Here is a 19,093-nt window from a genome sequence, read left to right as displayed (position 1 = left end):
TGATCAGAATGTAAACAGAAAGTTTGTGTGAATGTGTGAAACATATTTTGTTGTCGTTAGAACAAGGTTTTGTTTACAAAGAAAAAAAGGACGTCAAATTAGAATAAACAATATTTCATCTTTTATCTTGTTTCAAGTCAGGAATCGTGTAAGTAATTGTCCCGGTATGTAATGGTGTAGACTTGATTCACTTTTTTCTTATAGTATTGCTGACACTGTCAAATTTATGTGCAATTGTTACATAGTGAAACTCTGGACTTATTATAGATCGTCATATCCGAAACACTTCGCAATAATTCCCTGTATGGTAGCTCTGAATAATGTGTTGGACCTTTTTAGCAGTGATACCAAATATATATCTTTCAAAATATTAAGCCTGGGTAATTTTTTTAGATTAGGTTATACAACTGATATCAGTTATATTGAATAGTGGGTATTCAGAAACTACAGAAATACTTATATATACATGTAACATTGGTAGCTAAAATTTGAAAAACAAATCATTTTATATAAAATTGACAAGATGTTTTCGGAATTTTTATGCAATCCTTGAAGGCTTATTCTATTTCAGTTGGCGAAAAAAGGTCCTCAATTTACAGTGTACTTCATTTCCCTTAATTTCTTTTATTTTGTTTGCCAGGATAATGGTAAATAATAAATGATGAACTTATACGACTTGCCTAAAATGAAGAAATTTCATATTTGCGCTGATATCAGAATTTTAGCATAAAATGTCTACCTGTTATCCAATATCTGTCGATATTATATGCCCCGTTAATGAATAGTCACTAGAGGATCGAAAATAATGGGTTTTTTTTATCAGAAATCTACCACACGATTAATTATAGAAATTTAATATCCTGTTTTAGCATAAAGATATATGGTTATATTAAAACTGTAGCAAAAAGTAAAAGAAAAAATTACGGAACTCCGCGGAAAATTCGAAACGGAAAGTTGTTAATCAAATGGCAAATTCAAAAGCTCAAACGCATAAAACGAATGAAAAACCACTATCATAATTATTCTTGACTTGCTAAACGCATTTTCTTATGTAGAAATTGTGGATTTACCTCTTACTTGTCGTTTAAAATTCCAGTGTATTGAAAACAATGTGTGAACAAAATAAACAGACATAATAAGTATAAATAATTGAAATAAGGGTTCAGCAGTCGACGTTGTGTTGTAAAAATACAAAAGTGTCTATCATCAAGGTATTGGAATTTAAGTTATTGCACTCCAAAAAGAAAAAGGTCGAAAATGCATTTTGAATTTTCTGGGAAATTGTGAATGAGAATAACATGCTATTACGACTGTGCATTCGAAGCTGTTTTCTGTATTTACCTTAATCAGGATTTGTGTTATTAAAAGTTACTGTTACAAATTTTCAGAAACTCTTTTAGATTAAGGAATATGTATCATTCAAGCAAAGCACTGATTCCTTTCCCAGATTTGTCTCGTTTTTTGTCTTTTTTGTTTATAAACTCTTCATCTTTTCAATCAGCTTTGATTTTCAAATATCTTTGCCTCGAGCCTTGAAGATACATAGATTTTCAAAATGCGCATCTGGTTCAAAAACAAACCCTGATATGTTTATGTCATTATTTTTTATGTGTTTAAACATTGTATATATGAATCAATATCGAAATCGAACAAATATTAAGGATAGAATTTTTGTATCACCTTTAGGTTAGGAGATAGAAAATCAAATTTATGTATTTAATATTATTTATGTACCTAATACCTGATTCTACTCAGACCTTATTCGCAGACAATATAATGATATAAATACGTAATTAATCATAATCTAAAGGTTGAACTATCCATATATATTTTATAAACAGTACAAAGTTGCATATTTCCCAAAGGAAAATTTCGTTTGTAAAATATTAGTTGTCTTCGATAAATATTCTGAGCAGAATGTGTAATGTACAATCAGTGATCACCATGACTTCCATCATTCACGAATGAAGTAATTAGTTCAGGGACTTTAATTGCTCTAAAAGCTCTGCTGGAAGAGAGTCTATTCTGCTAGGTGTATATCTTAAACAAAATGAAAGATTTTTTTTTTGTATGATCCTACTAATAGTTTATTGCGGATAAAGCTTGTCGTAGGTAATGAAAAAATAACATTATACATTTATGGAAACTGATGTGTTTATAAAGCGAGATAACTCTATTTCAACTGTTTACAAAACTTTGATTTTTGAATGCTAAGGCTTTTCTGCCTCAGGAATAGATTACCTTAGCTTTTTTTTGGCAAAACTTTATGGCAAAACTTTAAGGAATTTCTGTCCTCAATGTTCTTCAACTTCGTACTTTATTTGGCCTTTTTAACATATTTGATTACAGCGTCAATGAAGCTTTTAAACCAGGAGTTCTAAATGTTGAAGATGAAATCATCCTTTCGTAAATTTACGGTAGGCCACACGAGTTGGTTGGCCGTTAAGGAACCCGTTTCACAGATGATATCGGATAGGTTCCATTTGTAGTAAATACAATCCCGTTCCCTTTTCATGAATGTAAACTTCCGAATTAGACTTATAACCGGGTTTGTACTAACATCAGCAACACAATGGGTGCCACATGTAGAGCAGGATCTGCTAACCCTTCCGGAGTTTATTGCGGATAAAGCTTGTCGTAGGTAATGAAAAAATAACATTACACATTTATGGAAACTGATGTGTTTATAAGGCGAGATGACTCTATTTTAACTGTTTACAAAACTTTGATTTTTGAATGCTAAGGCTTTTCTGCCTCAGGAATAGATTACCTTAGCATTTTTTTATCAAAACTTTAAGGAATTTTCGGTCCTCAATGTTCTTCAACTTCGTACTTTATTTGGCCTTTTTAACATATTTGATTACAGCGTCACTGAAGCTTTTAAACCAAGAGTTCCAAATGTTGAAGTTGAAATCATCCTTTCGTAAATTTACGGTAGGCCACACAAGTTGGTTGGCCGTTAAGGAACCCGTTTCACAGATGATATCGGGTATGTTCCATTTGTAGTAAATACAATCCCGTTCCCTTTTCCGGAATGTAAACTTCCGAATTAGACTTATAACCGGGTTTGTACTAACATGAGCAACACAATGGGTGCCACGTGTGGAGCAGGATCTGCTAACCTTTCCGGAGCACCTGATATCACTCTCAATTTTTGGTGGGGTTCGTGTTGCTTCGATTTAATTTTTCCATGTTGTGTTTTGTGTATTGTTGTTTGTCTGTATTTCTTATTCTTTTTAAGCCATGGGCGGACATATCTTCCCCGAGGACATCATCCGCCCAGTAGCAATATTGCATGAATTTACGTGGATCTAACAGAATACTGGCCCAGACGTCGCCCAGTATAAACAGGTCCGAAACAGACGTCACCATAGACAAAGTGTCGTCTGATATGGCAGGTGTCCCGTCATCACCAGACATAACAATTATCCCAAACATGACAAATTCAGAGCAATCTAATTAAAAACCGATCTCTCATCGCTCCCGTTTTCTGATATGTCACGCGACATATCAGAAAACGGGAGCGATGAGAGATCGGTTTTTAATTAGATTGCATTCAGAGCATCAAACTATAGTGACTTTAGCACAGCCATGATCAGTACTTCAAAAAGACATTTTGGATTTTGATGACTCTGAACAATACTGTTTCATTTCGTAATGTGAAGCCAATGACTGCAAAACCTGTTGATTTAAAATAATATATGCTCTATTCAGTAGCAATTTATCTAGAAAAGTCCTATTTTACCAGAAGTTACGATGATCTGAATTGTAAATCTATAAATGTCGTCTCAGTGACGATTATAGTGTAACAATTGCGGATTGGAAATCGTCGGTAAAACGAAAGAAGACTTATATGGTTGCAATGACAAAACTGATGGTATATGTATTCTATCTAGTCCTATCTGTAGCTTGGTGAATTTGATGAAAATATCAACTCAACTCCTTGACGTAAACGCAGTCATAGTCATCGTCATTACACATTACCAACTGTCCATGATGTCTCTAATGACTTGCCGTGCCATTTACTTGCCGACTTGTTTCTTTATTATTATGAGGCTGACTTCATGCAGGAACTTCTTAGGAAGAAAGATAAGAAGTTAGCAATAACCTTTAACTCTACTTTCCGCTATATAGATGACGTTCTTTCACTAAACAATTCAAAATTTGGTGACTATGTGGAACGCATCTATCCCATCGAATTGGAGATAAAGAATACTACAGATACAGTTAAGTCGGCTTCATATCTTGACTTACATCTAGAAATTGACAACTTGATGAGGGTCGGTTGAAAACAAAACATTACGACAAATAGAGATGATTTCAGCTTTCCAATTGTGAACTTTCCATTTCTAAGTAGCAACATTCCAGCAGCACCTGCATACGGGGTATATATCTCCCAATTGATACGATATTCCCGTGCTTGCATTTCCTATCATGATTTTCTTGATAGAGGGTTACTGCTCACAAGGAAGCTATTAAACCAAGAGTTCCAAATGGTGAAGTTGAAATCATCCCTTCGTAAATTTTACGGACGCCATCACGAGTTGGTTGACCGTTATGGAATAACCGTTTCACAAATGATATCGGAGATGTTCCTTACGTCGTAACTACAATCCCCTTCCCTTTCATGAATGTGACCTACCGAATTAGACTATTTACCGGATTTGTAATCACATAAGCAACACGACGGGTGCCACATGTGGAGCAGGATCTGCTTACCCTTCCTGAGCACCTGAGATCACCCCTAGTTTTTGGTGGGGTTCGTGTTGTTTATTCTTTAGTGTTCTATGTTGTGTCATGTGTACTATTGTTTTTCTGTTTGTCTTTTTTATTTTTAGCCATGGCGTTGTCAGTTTGTTTTAGATTTATGAGTTTGACTGTCCCTTTGGTATCTTTCGTCCCTCTTTTATGCAAGAGCCGTTGGGTATTCATCACATTTGCATGAAGCTATATCCATTGCCCCTTTCAAAACTTCATTCTCTGTTTTAAATGAGTTTTACTACATGCGTATCGCTGTGTGTTTTTTTTTCTACATTGGCTAAAGGTATAGGGGAGGGTCGAGATTTCACAAAACATGTTTAACCCCTCGGCACTTTTTTTTTTACGTTAACGTTGCAACTTTCAGAACCAGTTTTGCTTTATTTATTTCGTCTGCTTTGCTTGTGCTTATAATCCAGTTTAATGCTTTACTTGTTTGTGCTTGCTTTTATATATATATATAAACATTTTTGCTAATGCAATATATAGCTGCCTTTATCTGATTGTCTATCGTGTATGTTGTATCTATAATACTAAAATTACGAGGTCCAATTTGTCAGCCGTCATCGGGTAAAAACGACAAATCAAAGAATTCAACTCTATATATAACTAATATAGGACAATGGTGTAGATTAAAAATTACACCACTCCAGAACCTTTTGTTTTCAGCATGATTAATATTGCCAATAATTAACAAGTTCCGGGTCGAATCCGATACCGATACAAATAGTATATTCAGCTATTACCTTATCTGTACGTTCCGCATTTGACAGGCGCACCATCAAACGGTGTATTTAGGATTTTGCTATATATATACACGGGTCATAATCAAAGGACTGACACTACTAAATTCAATCATTGTCAAATTGTTCCCTATTGTAGTTTTATTCAGCAATCAGCAAAACTTTCTAAGATAACTAATATAGGACAATGCTGTTGATTAAAAAATACTCCATTCCTGGATAGCCAGGACCTTTTGTTTTCCAAATAATTAATATTTCCAATAACTGATAAGTTCCAGGTCGACGGGTTCAAACAGAAAGATTTGAAAGCAGAGAAAACTGTGTATCTTATAATCGACATGACTTATCAGATGACAATACCAATTACTAAAATAAGGCTTAGGCATAGTTATATACTTTAATTCAGTCACGGACCCGTGATATCACGGGTGTGTACTTGTATGTTCTAAATGTCCTATGACGTCGCGTACGGTGTTGGTGATAATACGGGTTTGCTTTCCAGTTCGCCTTTATTGCATTTGTTAGAAGTTTCGGAATTGATAACTATATAAATGTATATGTCGTGTACATGTTGCGATTTTGTACAGGTTATAACATGTACAAAAATATTGTACATGTTATAACTTGTATAATGCAAAAATACAAGTTATAACATGTACAAAAGTACCCTATACATGTTATAACATGTACAAAATGTTGCTTAAAAATGGTGTTAACTTGTACAAAAATTAAATAAATATAAAGGAAGTAAAATAGACATTAAAATTTATTAATGAATAAGGAACAACAATCAATAGGCCAGAACGTGTTTTTTTCTTTACAGGAAAATGATCACAAAGTTTCAGAAATATATTCTTCATGACTTATGTTGGCATAATGTGTTTTCATGTAATTGTATGTTTAATGCAGTCCGTCATGGCTTACATCAGTGCGACACTTAAAGCATACATTTCTTTTCTCTTTTATTTACTTTAAGCATACATTATCTTTGAAATTCCTAGATGACAATACACTAGATACTAGTAACTAAATTCATCTGAAATTTTTAAGAGCAATTCCTTAACATTTTGCGTAATACTCCTCGTTTTATAGCATTAAAAAACTAAAGTAATGTCTCATATGATTAATCTGTAAAAGCAAGAGAGAGCTGAAATTGTTTTCATTGGACCGTGCTTCATTATAAATATCTTTGAATCTACTTTTCAACATTTTTTACCTTCAGTATGACTTGTGTAAATTTATACCTCATTTATTATCTTATCAACTTTCATTTTCCTGCTAAATCTTTGTAGGTTGCCGGATTATTATGAGTTGTCAAGAATAACCCTTCAATGTATTGATTTTAAGCCATAGTGCACCATTTCAACCCTGAACTTTATCATAACCGATACAGTGACATCTTAAATAGATATAGGAAGATGTGGTGTGAGTGCCAATGAGACAACTCTCCATCCAAACAACAATTTAAAAAAAGTAAACCATTATAGGTCAATGTACGGCCTTCAACAAGGAACCTTGGCTCACACAGAACAACAAGTTATAAGGGGGCCCCAAAAATACTAGTGTAAAACCATTCAAACGGGAAAACCAACGGTCTTATCTATATAAAAAAACGAGAAACGAGAAACACGTATAAATTACATAAACAAACGACAATTACTGTACATCAGATTCCAACTTAGGACAGGTGCAAACATTTGCACATATTGAGGTTTGATTGATTGTTGGTTGCTTAACGTCCAGTGGCAAATATTCCATGCATATTCAGGACGAGAACAAGTTCACAATAAATACAATAGGTAGGTTGATACGATTAATGTCATCTGGGATGATGGTCGGGGAAATTTTGATTGCCACCAAGTGACCATATTTCTATACCCCAGTCACCCTTGCGGGTTACATATTGAGGTTAAAAACATCTGTTGCAATAATAGAAGAATATTTTTAGTTTTCAAATTTGTACAAGTTAAAACCATTTTTAAGCAATACTTTGTACAGGTTATAACATGTACGAGGTATTTTTGTACATGTTATAACTTGTATTTTTGCATTATACAAGTTATAACATGTACAATTTTTTTGTACATGTTATAACCTGTACAAAATCGCAACTTGTACACGACATATATATCAAAATGTGCGTAATTAAAAGTAGAAATGGAATATTCCTTAAAATCAATACTTTTATTCATTTTGTTACTCGAATGATCCCTAATAACACTGATTTTGAGCGTGTAGACAAGTAACACCGCGACATATGATCAGCGTTGCTTTGAAGTTATTCTTGTCATTTTTTAAACTTATTAAAAAAAAGTTGTACTCCTAGCAAGAGTAGTCTTTGGTGTTAATGGTGTATGTTTTATTTATGACGTCATCGTTAACTGGACGCGTCTGACCAGGACGAAAAGTTCACTTTGTTTTATGGTCAAGCCGAAAATTGAAAAAAATATGGATAGGGGTGAAGTTAAGAGTGATTTTTAAAGGTAATTCAAATAGATTATTCCGAAAATGATATATCTTTTTATTCCGTATATATTAATAAGGGAAAATAATAAAAAGTTGTGTTGCAATATTTCAAAAGATGGTGGCAGAATTAATGATTTTTTGAAATTTGTATTTCTGTCACTAAATCCAAATCTCGCATATTTTTTAGAGCTCTTCAAAATTCGAACGAATGCTGCAGATCCAAACCATAATTTACATATCCACCCTTCCTGTGTCAAAATTATACAATAAATATACAACTTTCTATGTCTTCAATTAGTAAGTATTGTTTAAATTATGTCCTAAATTGTTCATTTTATTAAATCCGTTATAATGTCACACTCGCCGTTTTCTGGCGTTTTGGCGTATTTGTTAAGTGTCTTATGAAAAGTAATAGGCAGTTGCAGTCTTTTCTACGATATGAAATTTTATTCAAACGAGAAAACTTTTTTTTTAAGTGTATGAAAAAAAATTGTGTCGAAGTTTCAAGAGAAAATATTGAAAAAAAAATAAACGCGATCTTTTTGTTTTTGTCTATTCAAATTGTCACAAAACGCCGTTTTTTAAATTTTTGTTACAAGTATGATAAGTCATATTATACAGTTTTGGTGGGGAGAAAATTTGAAATTATAATAGCACAAAAAATACTATATAACATTAAAATCTACTGTTCAGGGATTTTTTTGAACCCATTTTCGATCACATGTCGGAAGTATTAACGACACAGTCAGCGACTACTTTTGTCTAGTCATAATGTCACACCATGCTTTTTTTACTGGTTTTGACGTTACGTTCTGTAAATTTGACATGTAGTGCCTAACGTCGAAAATTGCGGAAGCCTTTACGTGCCATGCTAATTCACTTTTTCCAATTTGATATCACGAATTATGAATTTGATATAACAGATTATGAATTTGATATAACAAATTATGAATTTGATATAACAAATTATGATTTTGATATAACAAATTATCAATTTGATATAACAGATTATCAATTTGGTATAACAAGTTATCAATTTGAGATAACCGATTATCAATTTGATATAACAAATTAAATTGTCAATTAGAAATAACAAATTGTCAATTTGATATAACAAATTGTGAATTTCTCTACCAATAGTATGATTTAATTATAATAATGAGATTGGTTGAAACATTGCGTAACCCAAATTGGCGCATTTTTTGTGTATTGATTCATGTCCAGCGACAAATATGTCATTGAATGCTTATTCAAAACTTTCGCAACAAGTTTAATGTTTCTGAAACCCTCTCCCTCCCCTTTTATCTATTATTTTAGGCAGTTTGGGGGACTAGTTTGAATGTTCTCTATTCAGTACATGGGACCTGGTCTCTTAAAACGAACGATTAAAATAGAAAAAGGATAAAATTTAGTTATATAATGCACATTTTCAAATCAGAAAGAATGGATAGTGTGTTTCTAGGAACATAGGAAAATGCAAGGATAATAAATGCTGGCATGCTTCTTTATCAATTTCGATGGACACATACAAGGATTAATTAAACATCCTTAAGTTCATCCTTGCATTTTTCTTTATATATTTGTTTCAATATTTATTTTGTTTGCACACTTTTCATTAAAAAACAAAGACCCATGCGCGAGATCTGGAAGAGAAAACCCATGCACAATCTGTACAATACTGTTGATAAAGTTGCAGTAGGAACTGATTTTTCTCTTTATCTTGTCTAGATTGTGGTGCACATTCGCCTATATATTGTATTTTTATATATGTTGTTGTTTGCAATTTGATGATAGTATCAAGAAAAACGTAAATAACTGAGTGGCAACTATAGAATTACTTTTATTTCCATGATGAACCAAAGTGAACATATATATACATACAACTTTAATATTAAACCAGCATAAATTAATGCTCGTGGTTTTAGCATTATTCAACTAGGAAAGTTTTCGCTAAAATGGGCTATCGAAAATACAGCTGAACGGATTAATCCTGCGCTAAAATGTTCTCTAATGTCTGCGCTAAAATGTCCCCTAGTAGTTTTGCGATAAAATTATCTGCGCCCATCTGTTTTCTTGTTCATAGTTGAGATTAAATTTCTTTCTGTTTATGAAATTGGCAAAGGAGTAGGTCCGATAAGAACCGATTTTGGCCTCAAATTTCAGGTTCATCTGACGAAAATTTTTTACCACTTTCTAAACACTTAAGTGTCTATTTCATTTGAATCAATTAGTTTATGTAAAAGATTTTAACTGATTTAGTCATTTAAAACGATCCGATTCAAGCTCAAATATGAAAAATCTACCAAATATGCCGAAAAATGTCACTTTTCAGATGGTTTTTGTCAAAAATGAAAGTGGCCGCATCCGTGTTCATCCTCAACCTTTATACATGTTATGTATTATTGTCAAATACTGTAACAACTTACATTTCAATATTAAGGATGAACACGAATGCGGCCACTTTCGGTTTACACGAAAACCGTCTAAAATTTAACTAAAATGCTAGAATAGTGAAGATTTCAGTAATTTAGCATGACTTAACGGTGCTAGTAATCGATATATTTGCATTGTATTGTCAAAAACAGGCCATATTTATGTAGCAGAAGCATTCTATTGTCCAATAAATAACTAAAAGTTTACATTTTGACAATTTTGTAAAACTGCTATATTTTGGGGCCAAAAGGGGGTCTTCTTACTGGACCTACTCCTTTTATTAAATTAATTTTATTGTGGTTAATTTTGAATTTGCTTTCAACTGTTGATTCTTTTAACATTTAATACAGGCGATGAAACAAACGATTCAACTAATAAAAAAATTATTCGGAAATTATCAAAAGCGGATAAAAGAATAAGCCCTTGACATGTACCATTTGCGAGTATGATGGTCTTGTGAAACAATGATAGTCCGTCGGAAGGGGGCGATAAATGACTGACTCGTGTTTTATTGAGAGAGCAATATCTCTTGCACATAAAAGTCACCCTTTTAGATTTCGAAAAGAGCAGGCTAAGGCTACAAGGAAGCACTCGCACCCTCAAAGTGGAAACGGATTAATATAAGTTGTAATAACTTGTTTCCCAATCCACTATAAATAAATATGTTTAAACTAAAAGAAAAAGCAACAGAAAAGACAGTGGTTTAAACGTTTTTTTAAATATCCTGTTTCAATCAAAAGAAAGAGAAAATATCTTTGCTCCAAGGGGATACTAATGTAAATGAATATTATTTTCCCGTTTTAATTTAACTGTACTTGAAAAAAAATGTGCCGCTTTTGCATTTCGGTTTTATACGTAGCAAGTCAAGAAAACCGCTCATATAAATTATACTGTATGATTGAGCTGCACGAAATAAAAAAAAGTACGACGTTATTTATACAATGCATGAAAAATAACGTCAAAATAACGTTACCAAAACTAACACCAACACCGTACGCGACGTCTATATGTCTTAATATTTTAAAATAAAATGTTCTATTCTATTCTATTCAGGCTATTCTACCTATTAAAAAAAGAATACGCCTGAAAAACTTATATTTTTTACACGAATTTTATGATTTATTCATTTTTTTATATTTATAATTTTCAAAAATTATCGACATTTATTGGCATAAAAATCTAAAAACCATTAAAATTTACAATTTTTTGTTCGCTAATAGGGCGAGAAGATTATGTGGACCACGATTATATAGGGCGAACATGCAACGGGGCAAACGGACCCTATACCATGACATATGTGCTCCGATACGGAGGAATTTTAATAGAAAATAGAAGAAGTTATGTAAACAAAAAATATAGGGCGAGAGATTATATGGACAAACGAACCTAGGGCGAACATGTAACGGGGCGAACGTACCCTATACCGTGATATATGTGCTCCGATATGGAGGAATTTAAAAACAAAATAGAAGAAGTTATGTAAACAAAAAAATATACATAATCTATTTCACGTGTTTAAAAGAGTTCAGATGTCCTAACCATTGTTACCCTAGACTAACACGCGTCAGAAAACTGTAACAGTTTGTCAATACTGTAGATTAAGAAATGTCTAAAACGAATGGTGTTCCAAACCCGGCATACAACTACGGGTCCAAAGATGAACACTCCAAAGTTGACATGGAATCAAGTCATTATGAAAGAGCTGCAACGATCACTGGTCATAATATCGTATACACAGTGGATGTGAAAACAAAACCATGTTGTGGGCAGATAGAGAAGAAGGAAATATTAAAAGGAATCAAGTAAGTATTAATGTATTCAATCTATCAACTCAGCAACTGAACTGAGCAAAGCATATTAATGACGACTGATAATTTATTTGATGTTCCTTCTTTTAAGTTTATGATTTTTGTTGTTCATTAAAAGCTCACTGGGCCATTTCGGGCTCATATGAGCTTATATGCCTTCACTTGTCGTTGTCGTAAACTATTTTAAAAATCTTCTCCTCTGAAACTACTGCTGTACTGGGCCAAATACATGTACCTTCAAACTTTTCTAAATGTATCTTAGGGTACACAACAGCCCGTGTGGATTTTGCTTTTACCACCTGCCAACAGTGGGCAGTCCACCGGTGCCAACTCTAGCTATAATAATCTCTTTTTTGTAAAAATATTGATTAAAAATGCTTATCTGCTTTTTTCAAGTGATTGTACTTGCAAGTCTTTAGATGATCCAAAAGAAATTGAATGCCCGCTCCTACAGGTGGGCAGAGTGGACAAGGTAGAAATTTTGCCCACCCGGTGCCCACTCCCATGGTGGGCCGGTGGACAAAGCAAAATCCACCCATGCTTAAATTTGCATCGTCAAAAGTCTAATAACAGAGTTTTAATACGACCGCAAAAATTAAAATTTTTCTAGTCTTATATCATGTATATTTGGTATGACATTGGTGTAGTCGTTGTCCGAAGATATTTGGTTTTTGCACTATAACTTTAGTATAAGTAAATAGAAATCTATGAAATTTAAACACAAGGTTTATTATCATGACCACAAAAGGAAGGTTGGAATTGATTTTGGGAGTTTTGGTCACAAAAGTTTAGGAATTAGGGGCCAAAAAGGGCCCAAATAAGCATTTTTCTTGGTTTTCGCACAATAACTTTAGAATAAGTAAATAGAAATCTATGAAATTTTAACACAAGGTTTATGACCATAAAAGGAAGGTTGGGGTTGATTTTGGGAGTTTTGGTCCCAACAGTATAGGAATTAGGGGCCAAAAAAAAGGGCCCAAATAAGCATTTTTCTTTGTTTTTGCATAATAACTTTAGTATTAGTAAAAAGAAATCTATGAGTTTTGGTCCCAACAGTTTTGGAATTAGGGACCAAAAGGGTCCAAAAGAAAACTTGGTTTGATGGTTCATCAAAAATTGAATTATTGGGATTCTTTGATACATTTGTATGCCAAATCTAACCGTGTATATAGATTCTTAATTTTTGGTCCCGTTTTCAAATTGGTCTACATAAGTTCCAAAGGGTCCAAAATTGAACTTACAATGTAATTTGATTTTAACAAAAATGGAATTGTTTGGGTTCTTTGTTATGCTGAATCTTAACATGTACATAGATTTTTGATTATGGGCCCAGTTTTCAAGTTGGTCCAAATCAGGGTCCAAAATTAAACTTTTGTTTGATTTCAACAAAAATTGAATATTCATGATACAAATGTATATATGGGGTTCTTCAATATGCTGAATCTAACCATGTATTTAGATTTTTAATATTTGGGCCCGGTTATCAAATTGGTCCACATTGAGGTATAAAGGGTCCAAAATTGAACATTATTTGATTTCATAAAAAGTTTAGATTTTGGATATTGGACCATAATAGGTAAATGTCCAATTAAAAAAATTGAAGTTCTTAGACCACATTCATTCTGTGTCAGCAAACCTATGTGTCAACTATTTAATCACAATCCAAATTCAGAGCTGTATCGAGCTTGAATGTTGTGTCCATACTTGCCCCAACTGTTCAGGGTTCGACCTCTGCAGTCGTATAAAGCTACGCTCTGCAGAGCATCTGGTTGTTTAATTTCTTCATATATTTTGAACAATTGGATATTAGTCCATGCTTACTCTTTGTTTTTTTAAGAAATGGATACTTGTAACATATTGTATTTCATGTATTTGCTAATTTAAAAAAAATGACGTTTTGATGACGTAGCTTTCCGTACATTTTGCTTTTTCAGTAAACACTTCATCTGTTGATAAATACTTTGAAAGTTTTGTGCATATCTAAATATTTTTACCTATGTTGAAAGATGTGCATAGTATCAAATCATAAATAGACAAATTGTTTAGTCTATAAGAAATCTTGTAAGATTTCCGCTGCTAATTTTGCTAAATAGGTGCAATTTGGATACTCAATGCAATTTGGGTACCGTGACTTTATAAAAGTTTAAAGAGGATAATTGTGAAATCAATTAACAATCCATTAAAAATAATTCCATATAAGTTTGTTCAAATAAACAAAAATTAATTGCTGAAATATTTTATCATATTTCTATATTTTATTTAATTCAATTTTCATAAAATAAAATAAAAGCTTATTAATTATTATCTGAGTTATCATTTAATAAATTCAAGCAAGTTATAACACTCTAACACTGTAAATTCAGCATTTACATGTATGCTATTGTATATTTTGTAAGTTACCTAATTATAATCAAATTGACTAGTGTGTCTACATGAATGTAAAGGGTAGTCAAGGCAGTTGATTCAGAATCATGGGCATGGGCAATACAGTTATGAGTAGATATATCTACTGTTACAAAAGAGACTGAATACCTAAATATCAATATAGGAAGTGTGGGGGAGGGTTGCAGAAATGCCATCTGAAGAAGAAATAGACAATACCAATGCTGATGATTCAGAAGCTGTAACAGCAATGTCAATATAAAATTCACTAAAATATACTAGGAGTCTTGAAAAGAGAGAGCTGAAAGACAACATAGAAGAGGTGCCCAGTTACATTTTGTACATCTTTCTGCATGAGAGGCTGTAAATGGCGGTAAAACTTACGCTCGACTCTCCTTTTCACAGCAAGCTGCTAGTGAGTAACAAGCACAGACACTACACACAGTCATAAAATTGACAAATAACTTAGCCCCAAATATTTCATCAACTTTGTCAACAAAATTTATTGTTAAAGAGTTAATACTGATCCAGCACCAGTTACTGTCAAAAATTCACACTTTTCGTGAAAACATACACGTGTACACATACTCCTTTGAAATAATATTATGTTGAAATTAATATAGGGCTACCAAAAGCTAATTAAGTTACGCCTGGGAATACATTTAATATAACTTACAACATATAATTATTTCCCATATTCAATGTATAATATATTATGTCCCAGGTTTAGCCTACACAAAAATTTTAAATCTATGTGCAAATTAAATCAAATCAAATATATTTATTGGTGCAAATTTCAATGCAGGAATGATATACATGTACATGTACATTGTACATGTACATGTACCATCTGACATTTACAAAATGCAATTTTCAAAAATAAACTAAAAATAAAGACAAATATACAAAGACATATTTTCTAAATGATAAGAGACCATATCTACATTTGTACATTGCAAGTAGGTATTTTAGTCAATATGCATACAATGTTATCAAGTTATTACAATAAGTGTTTAATACTAGGACAGTTTTAAACAACATTATGTTTGCTTTAAATAAATGTTCTTATCATAAATATAACATTGTTGGGTTGATGTTTAGACGAGTTGTATATATATATATATATATATATAGTTAATTTCACCTACATGTAATCCTACAGTTCATATGTCCATAATCATTACTACAATAGCTATTTAATTGAAACTAGATGTGCATGTTTTTTTAACAACAAATAGCAGTTTACCACAGTGCCAATTTTGGCTGGCAAATGCTAACATCACATAAAAGAGGGTCTCACTCTGAATTGGGGGGGGGGGGGGTCTGTTATTCTGTAAACATTTAATTTTCACCCCTTTTTTCTCTAATCTTCAAAAAATTAACCCCTTTTTTCTCTAATCTTCAAAAAATTAACTCCTTTTTTCTCTAATCTTCAAAAAATTAACCCTTTTTATATGACCGCAAAAATTTTAATTTTTCGTCGTTGCTATCACGTTTGCATCGATTGTCATCTTCGTCCGAATACTTTTAGTTTTCGCACTCTAACTTTCGTAAAAGAGCATAGAAATCGATGAAATTTTAACACAAGGTTTATGACCACAAAAGGAAGGCTGGGATTGATTTTAGGAGTTTTGGTCCCAACATTTTAGGAATTAGGGGCCAAAAAGGGCCAAAATAAGCATTTTCTTGGTTTTTGCACTATAACTTTAGTTTATGTAAATAGAAATCTATGAAATTTTGAAACAAGGTTTATGACCACAAAAGGAAGGTTAGGATTGATTTTGGGAGTTTTGGTCCCAACTGTTTAGGAATAAGGAGCCCAAAGGGTCCAAAATTGAACTTTGTTTGATTTCATCAAAAATTGAATAATTGGGGTTATTTGATATGCCAAATCTAACTCTGTATTTAGATTCTTAATTTTTGGTCCCGTTTTCAAATTGGTCTACATGAAGGTCCAAAGGGTCCAAAATTAAACTTAGTTTGATTTTAACAAAAATTGAATCCTTGGGGTTCTTTGATATGCTGAATCTAAAAATGTACTTAGATTTTTAATTATTGGCCCAGTTTTCAAGTTGGTTATATCGGGGTCCAAAATTAAACTTTGTTTGATTTCATCAAAAATTGAATAATTGGGGTTCTTTGATATGCCAAATCTAACTGTGTATGTAGATTTTAAATTTTTGGTCCCGTTTTCAAATTGGTGTACATTAAAGTCCAAAAGGGTCCAATATTAAACTTAGTTTGATTGTAACAAAAATTGAATTCTTGGGCTTTTTTTATATGCTGAATTTTAAAATGTACTTAGATTTTTGATTATGGGCCCAGTTTTCAAGTTGGTCCAAATCGGGGTCCAAAATTAAACTTTGTTTGATTTCATCAAAAATTGAATAATTCGGGTTCTTTGATAAGCCAAATCTAACTGTGTATGTAGATTTTTTATTTTTGGTCCCGTTTTCAAATTGGTCTACATTAAAGTTCAAAGGGTCCAAAATTAAACTAAGTTTGATTGTAACAAAAATTGAATTCTTGGGCTTTTTTGATATGCCTAATCTAAACATGCCCAGTTTTCAAGTTGGTTCAAATCAGGATCCAAAATTATTATATTAAGTATTGTGCAATAGCAAGAAATTTTCAATTGCACAGTATTCAGCAATAGCAAGAAATCTTCAATTGCACAGTATTGTGCAATAGCAAGAAAATTTTCAATTGCACAGTATTGCGCAATAGCAAGAAATCTTCAATTGCACAGTATTGTGCAATAGCAAATATTTTCAACTGCACAGTATTGCGCAATAGCAAGAAATATCTAATTGCACAATATTGTGCAATAGCAAGAAATTTTCAATTGGAGTTATCTTTCTTTGTCCAGAATAGTAGTTGAATCAACTTAAATCATTGTTTTATACAATATACAATGTATATTCACTTTTACTACCAACTGATAAATTAAAATAATCTTTACCATTCAGTGATAACAAGCACTTTATTTTACATTTTAATATTTTATGATGTATTTAAATGAGTAGTTATTGTTGCAAACTCCATTAGAAATTTGAATTGAGATCAGTTTTGGAAAAAGGGAAAGGGAGGGGGGGGTAAATTTTTCTCATTTCAGATTTCATAAATAAATAGAATTTTTTTTTGAGAGGATTAATTTTCAACAGCATAGTGAATTGCTCAAAGGCAAAAAAAATATTTTAAGTTCATTAGACCACATTCATTCTGTGTCAGAAACCTATGCTGTGTCAACTATTTAATCACAATCCAAATTTATAGCTGAATCCAGCTTGAATATAGTGTCCATACTTGCCCCAACCGTTCAGGGTTCAACCTCTGCGGTCGTATAAAGCTGCGCACTGCGGAGCATCTGGTTTTCTCTAATCTTAAAAAAACTAGACTACGCATTTCTCTAATCTTCATTTTTTTGGGCCGTTATATTCTAATATTAATTTTTTAAGGGCATTATTTTGTAATCACCCCATCCAAACCCTCATATACATTTAAGTATATTGTATTATGGCAGTTAATTTTTCCAGAGGATACATTAGAAATCCTACATTAAAATTAAGACAAATCAGAGGTACATTTTGATGTCATTTACCATTGAATACTATCTTAACAAAATATTATGTTGAATTCCACAGATTTGCTGCAGTTTTGACAGTTTCAAACATATATGATCTGCCTCCAATGTTATGTGTCCAAATTCTAACATTGTCCATATTTGTTGACAATTTGGCTTTAACTTTTTTCACTTATCAGCTCACTTTAATATCGCATGATTAGTGTATCTATATAAGCAAACAACAGAAATGGAAAGGGGGTTAACACAATTCATCAGGACTAAAAAGTAAAACGATACCACACGGTCAACATGCTCAAAAGAAAATCACTAGTTATTGAAAAGTGATAAATTCAAAGCCAAATACTTTGAAATACATTATTATATAAACAACAAAAGAACTTTTTAAATAGTTATCTCATTGGCAACCATACCACATCATCTTTTTTATACATAAAACTACTATTAAAATGAGCAACAATATTCAAAGGTTGAGACCTCTATACCTAATTGGTACAAGTAGTTCATTTACCATGTTACAGGAATCACAAGCTTGTCAACACTGAGGTCGTGACCATGCTAATGCCAGGGTGTGTTCAACTAAGATCTAATTTGGCTAAAGGTCTTGGTTCTCTCTGGATACAATGGCTTTCCCCAACATTAAATTTTGGCACCATGATATAGCCAAGAGCCCTTAAAGATGGTTTAACACCAACAACCTTTTGACCAATCAATCAAAAGATAAGAACATGTGACCTATAGTTGTTAATGTCTGTGTCATTTTGGTCTCTTGTGGACAGTTGTCTCATTGGCAATCATATCACATCTTCTTTTTTATATAATACATGTATGTAGTAATTATAATAGTTACAATGTATTGCAAAAAAATCAGAAGTACAAAAGAGACATTGATAATTTTACAAACTCTTATTTCCTATTTC

The 19,093-nt window shown here is 32.4% G+C and overlaps 1 protein-coding gene across 2 annotated transcripts in view; it reads left to right on the top strand.

Moving 5' to 3' along the window:
- Positions 1–11,819: 11,819 nt before the first annotated feature.
- LOC139487713 (broad substrate specificity ATP-binding cassette transporter ABCG2-like) overlaps positions 11,820–19,093 on the top strand; it is a 31,302-nt gene continuing 24,028 nt past the window's right edge. The window contains exon 1 of one of the 2 annotated variants that reach the window (XM_071272731.1): positions 11,820–12,202. In XM_071272731.1, coding sequence (XP_071128832.1) covers positions 12,006–12,202 — 197 coding nt within the window. In that variant the 5' untranslated portion in view covers positions 11,820–12,005. The remainder of the gene's footprint in view (positions 12,203–19,093) is intronic. The other variant, XM_071272732.1, reaches the window with a different exon arrangement.

The sequence above is a fragment of the Mytilus edulis genome, chromosome 9 (genome assembly GCF_963676685.1).
Source record: "Mytilus edulis chromosome 9, xbMytEdul2.2, whole genome shotgun sequence".
In the NCBI taxonomy this organism is placed as follows: Eukaryota; Metazoa; Mollusca; class Bivalvia; order Mytilida; family Mytilidae; genus Mytilus; species Mytilus edulis.
This window is presented reverse-complemented; position numbering and strand designations above follow the sequence as displayed.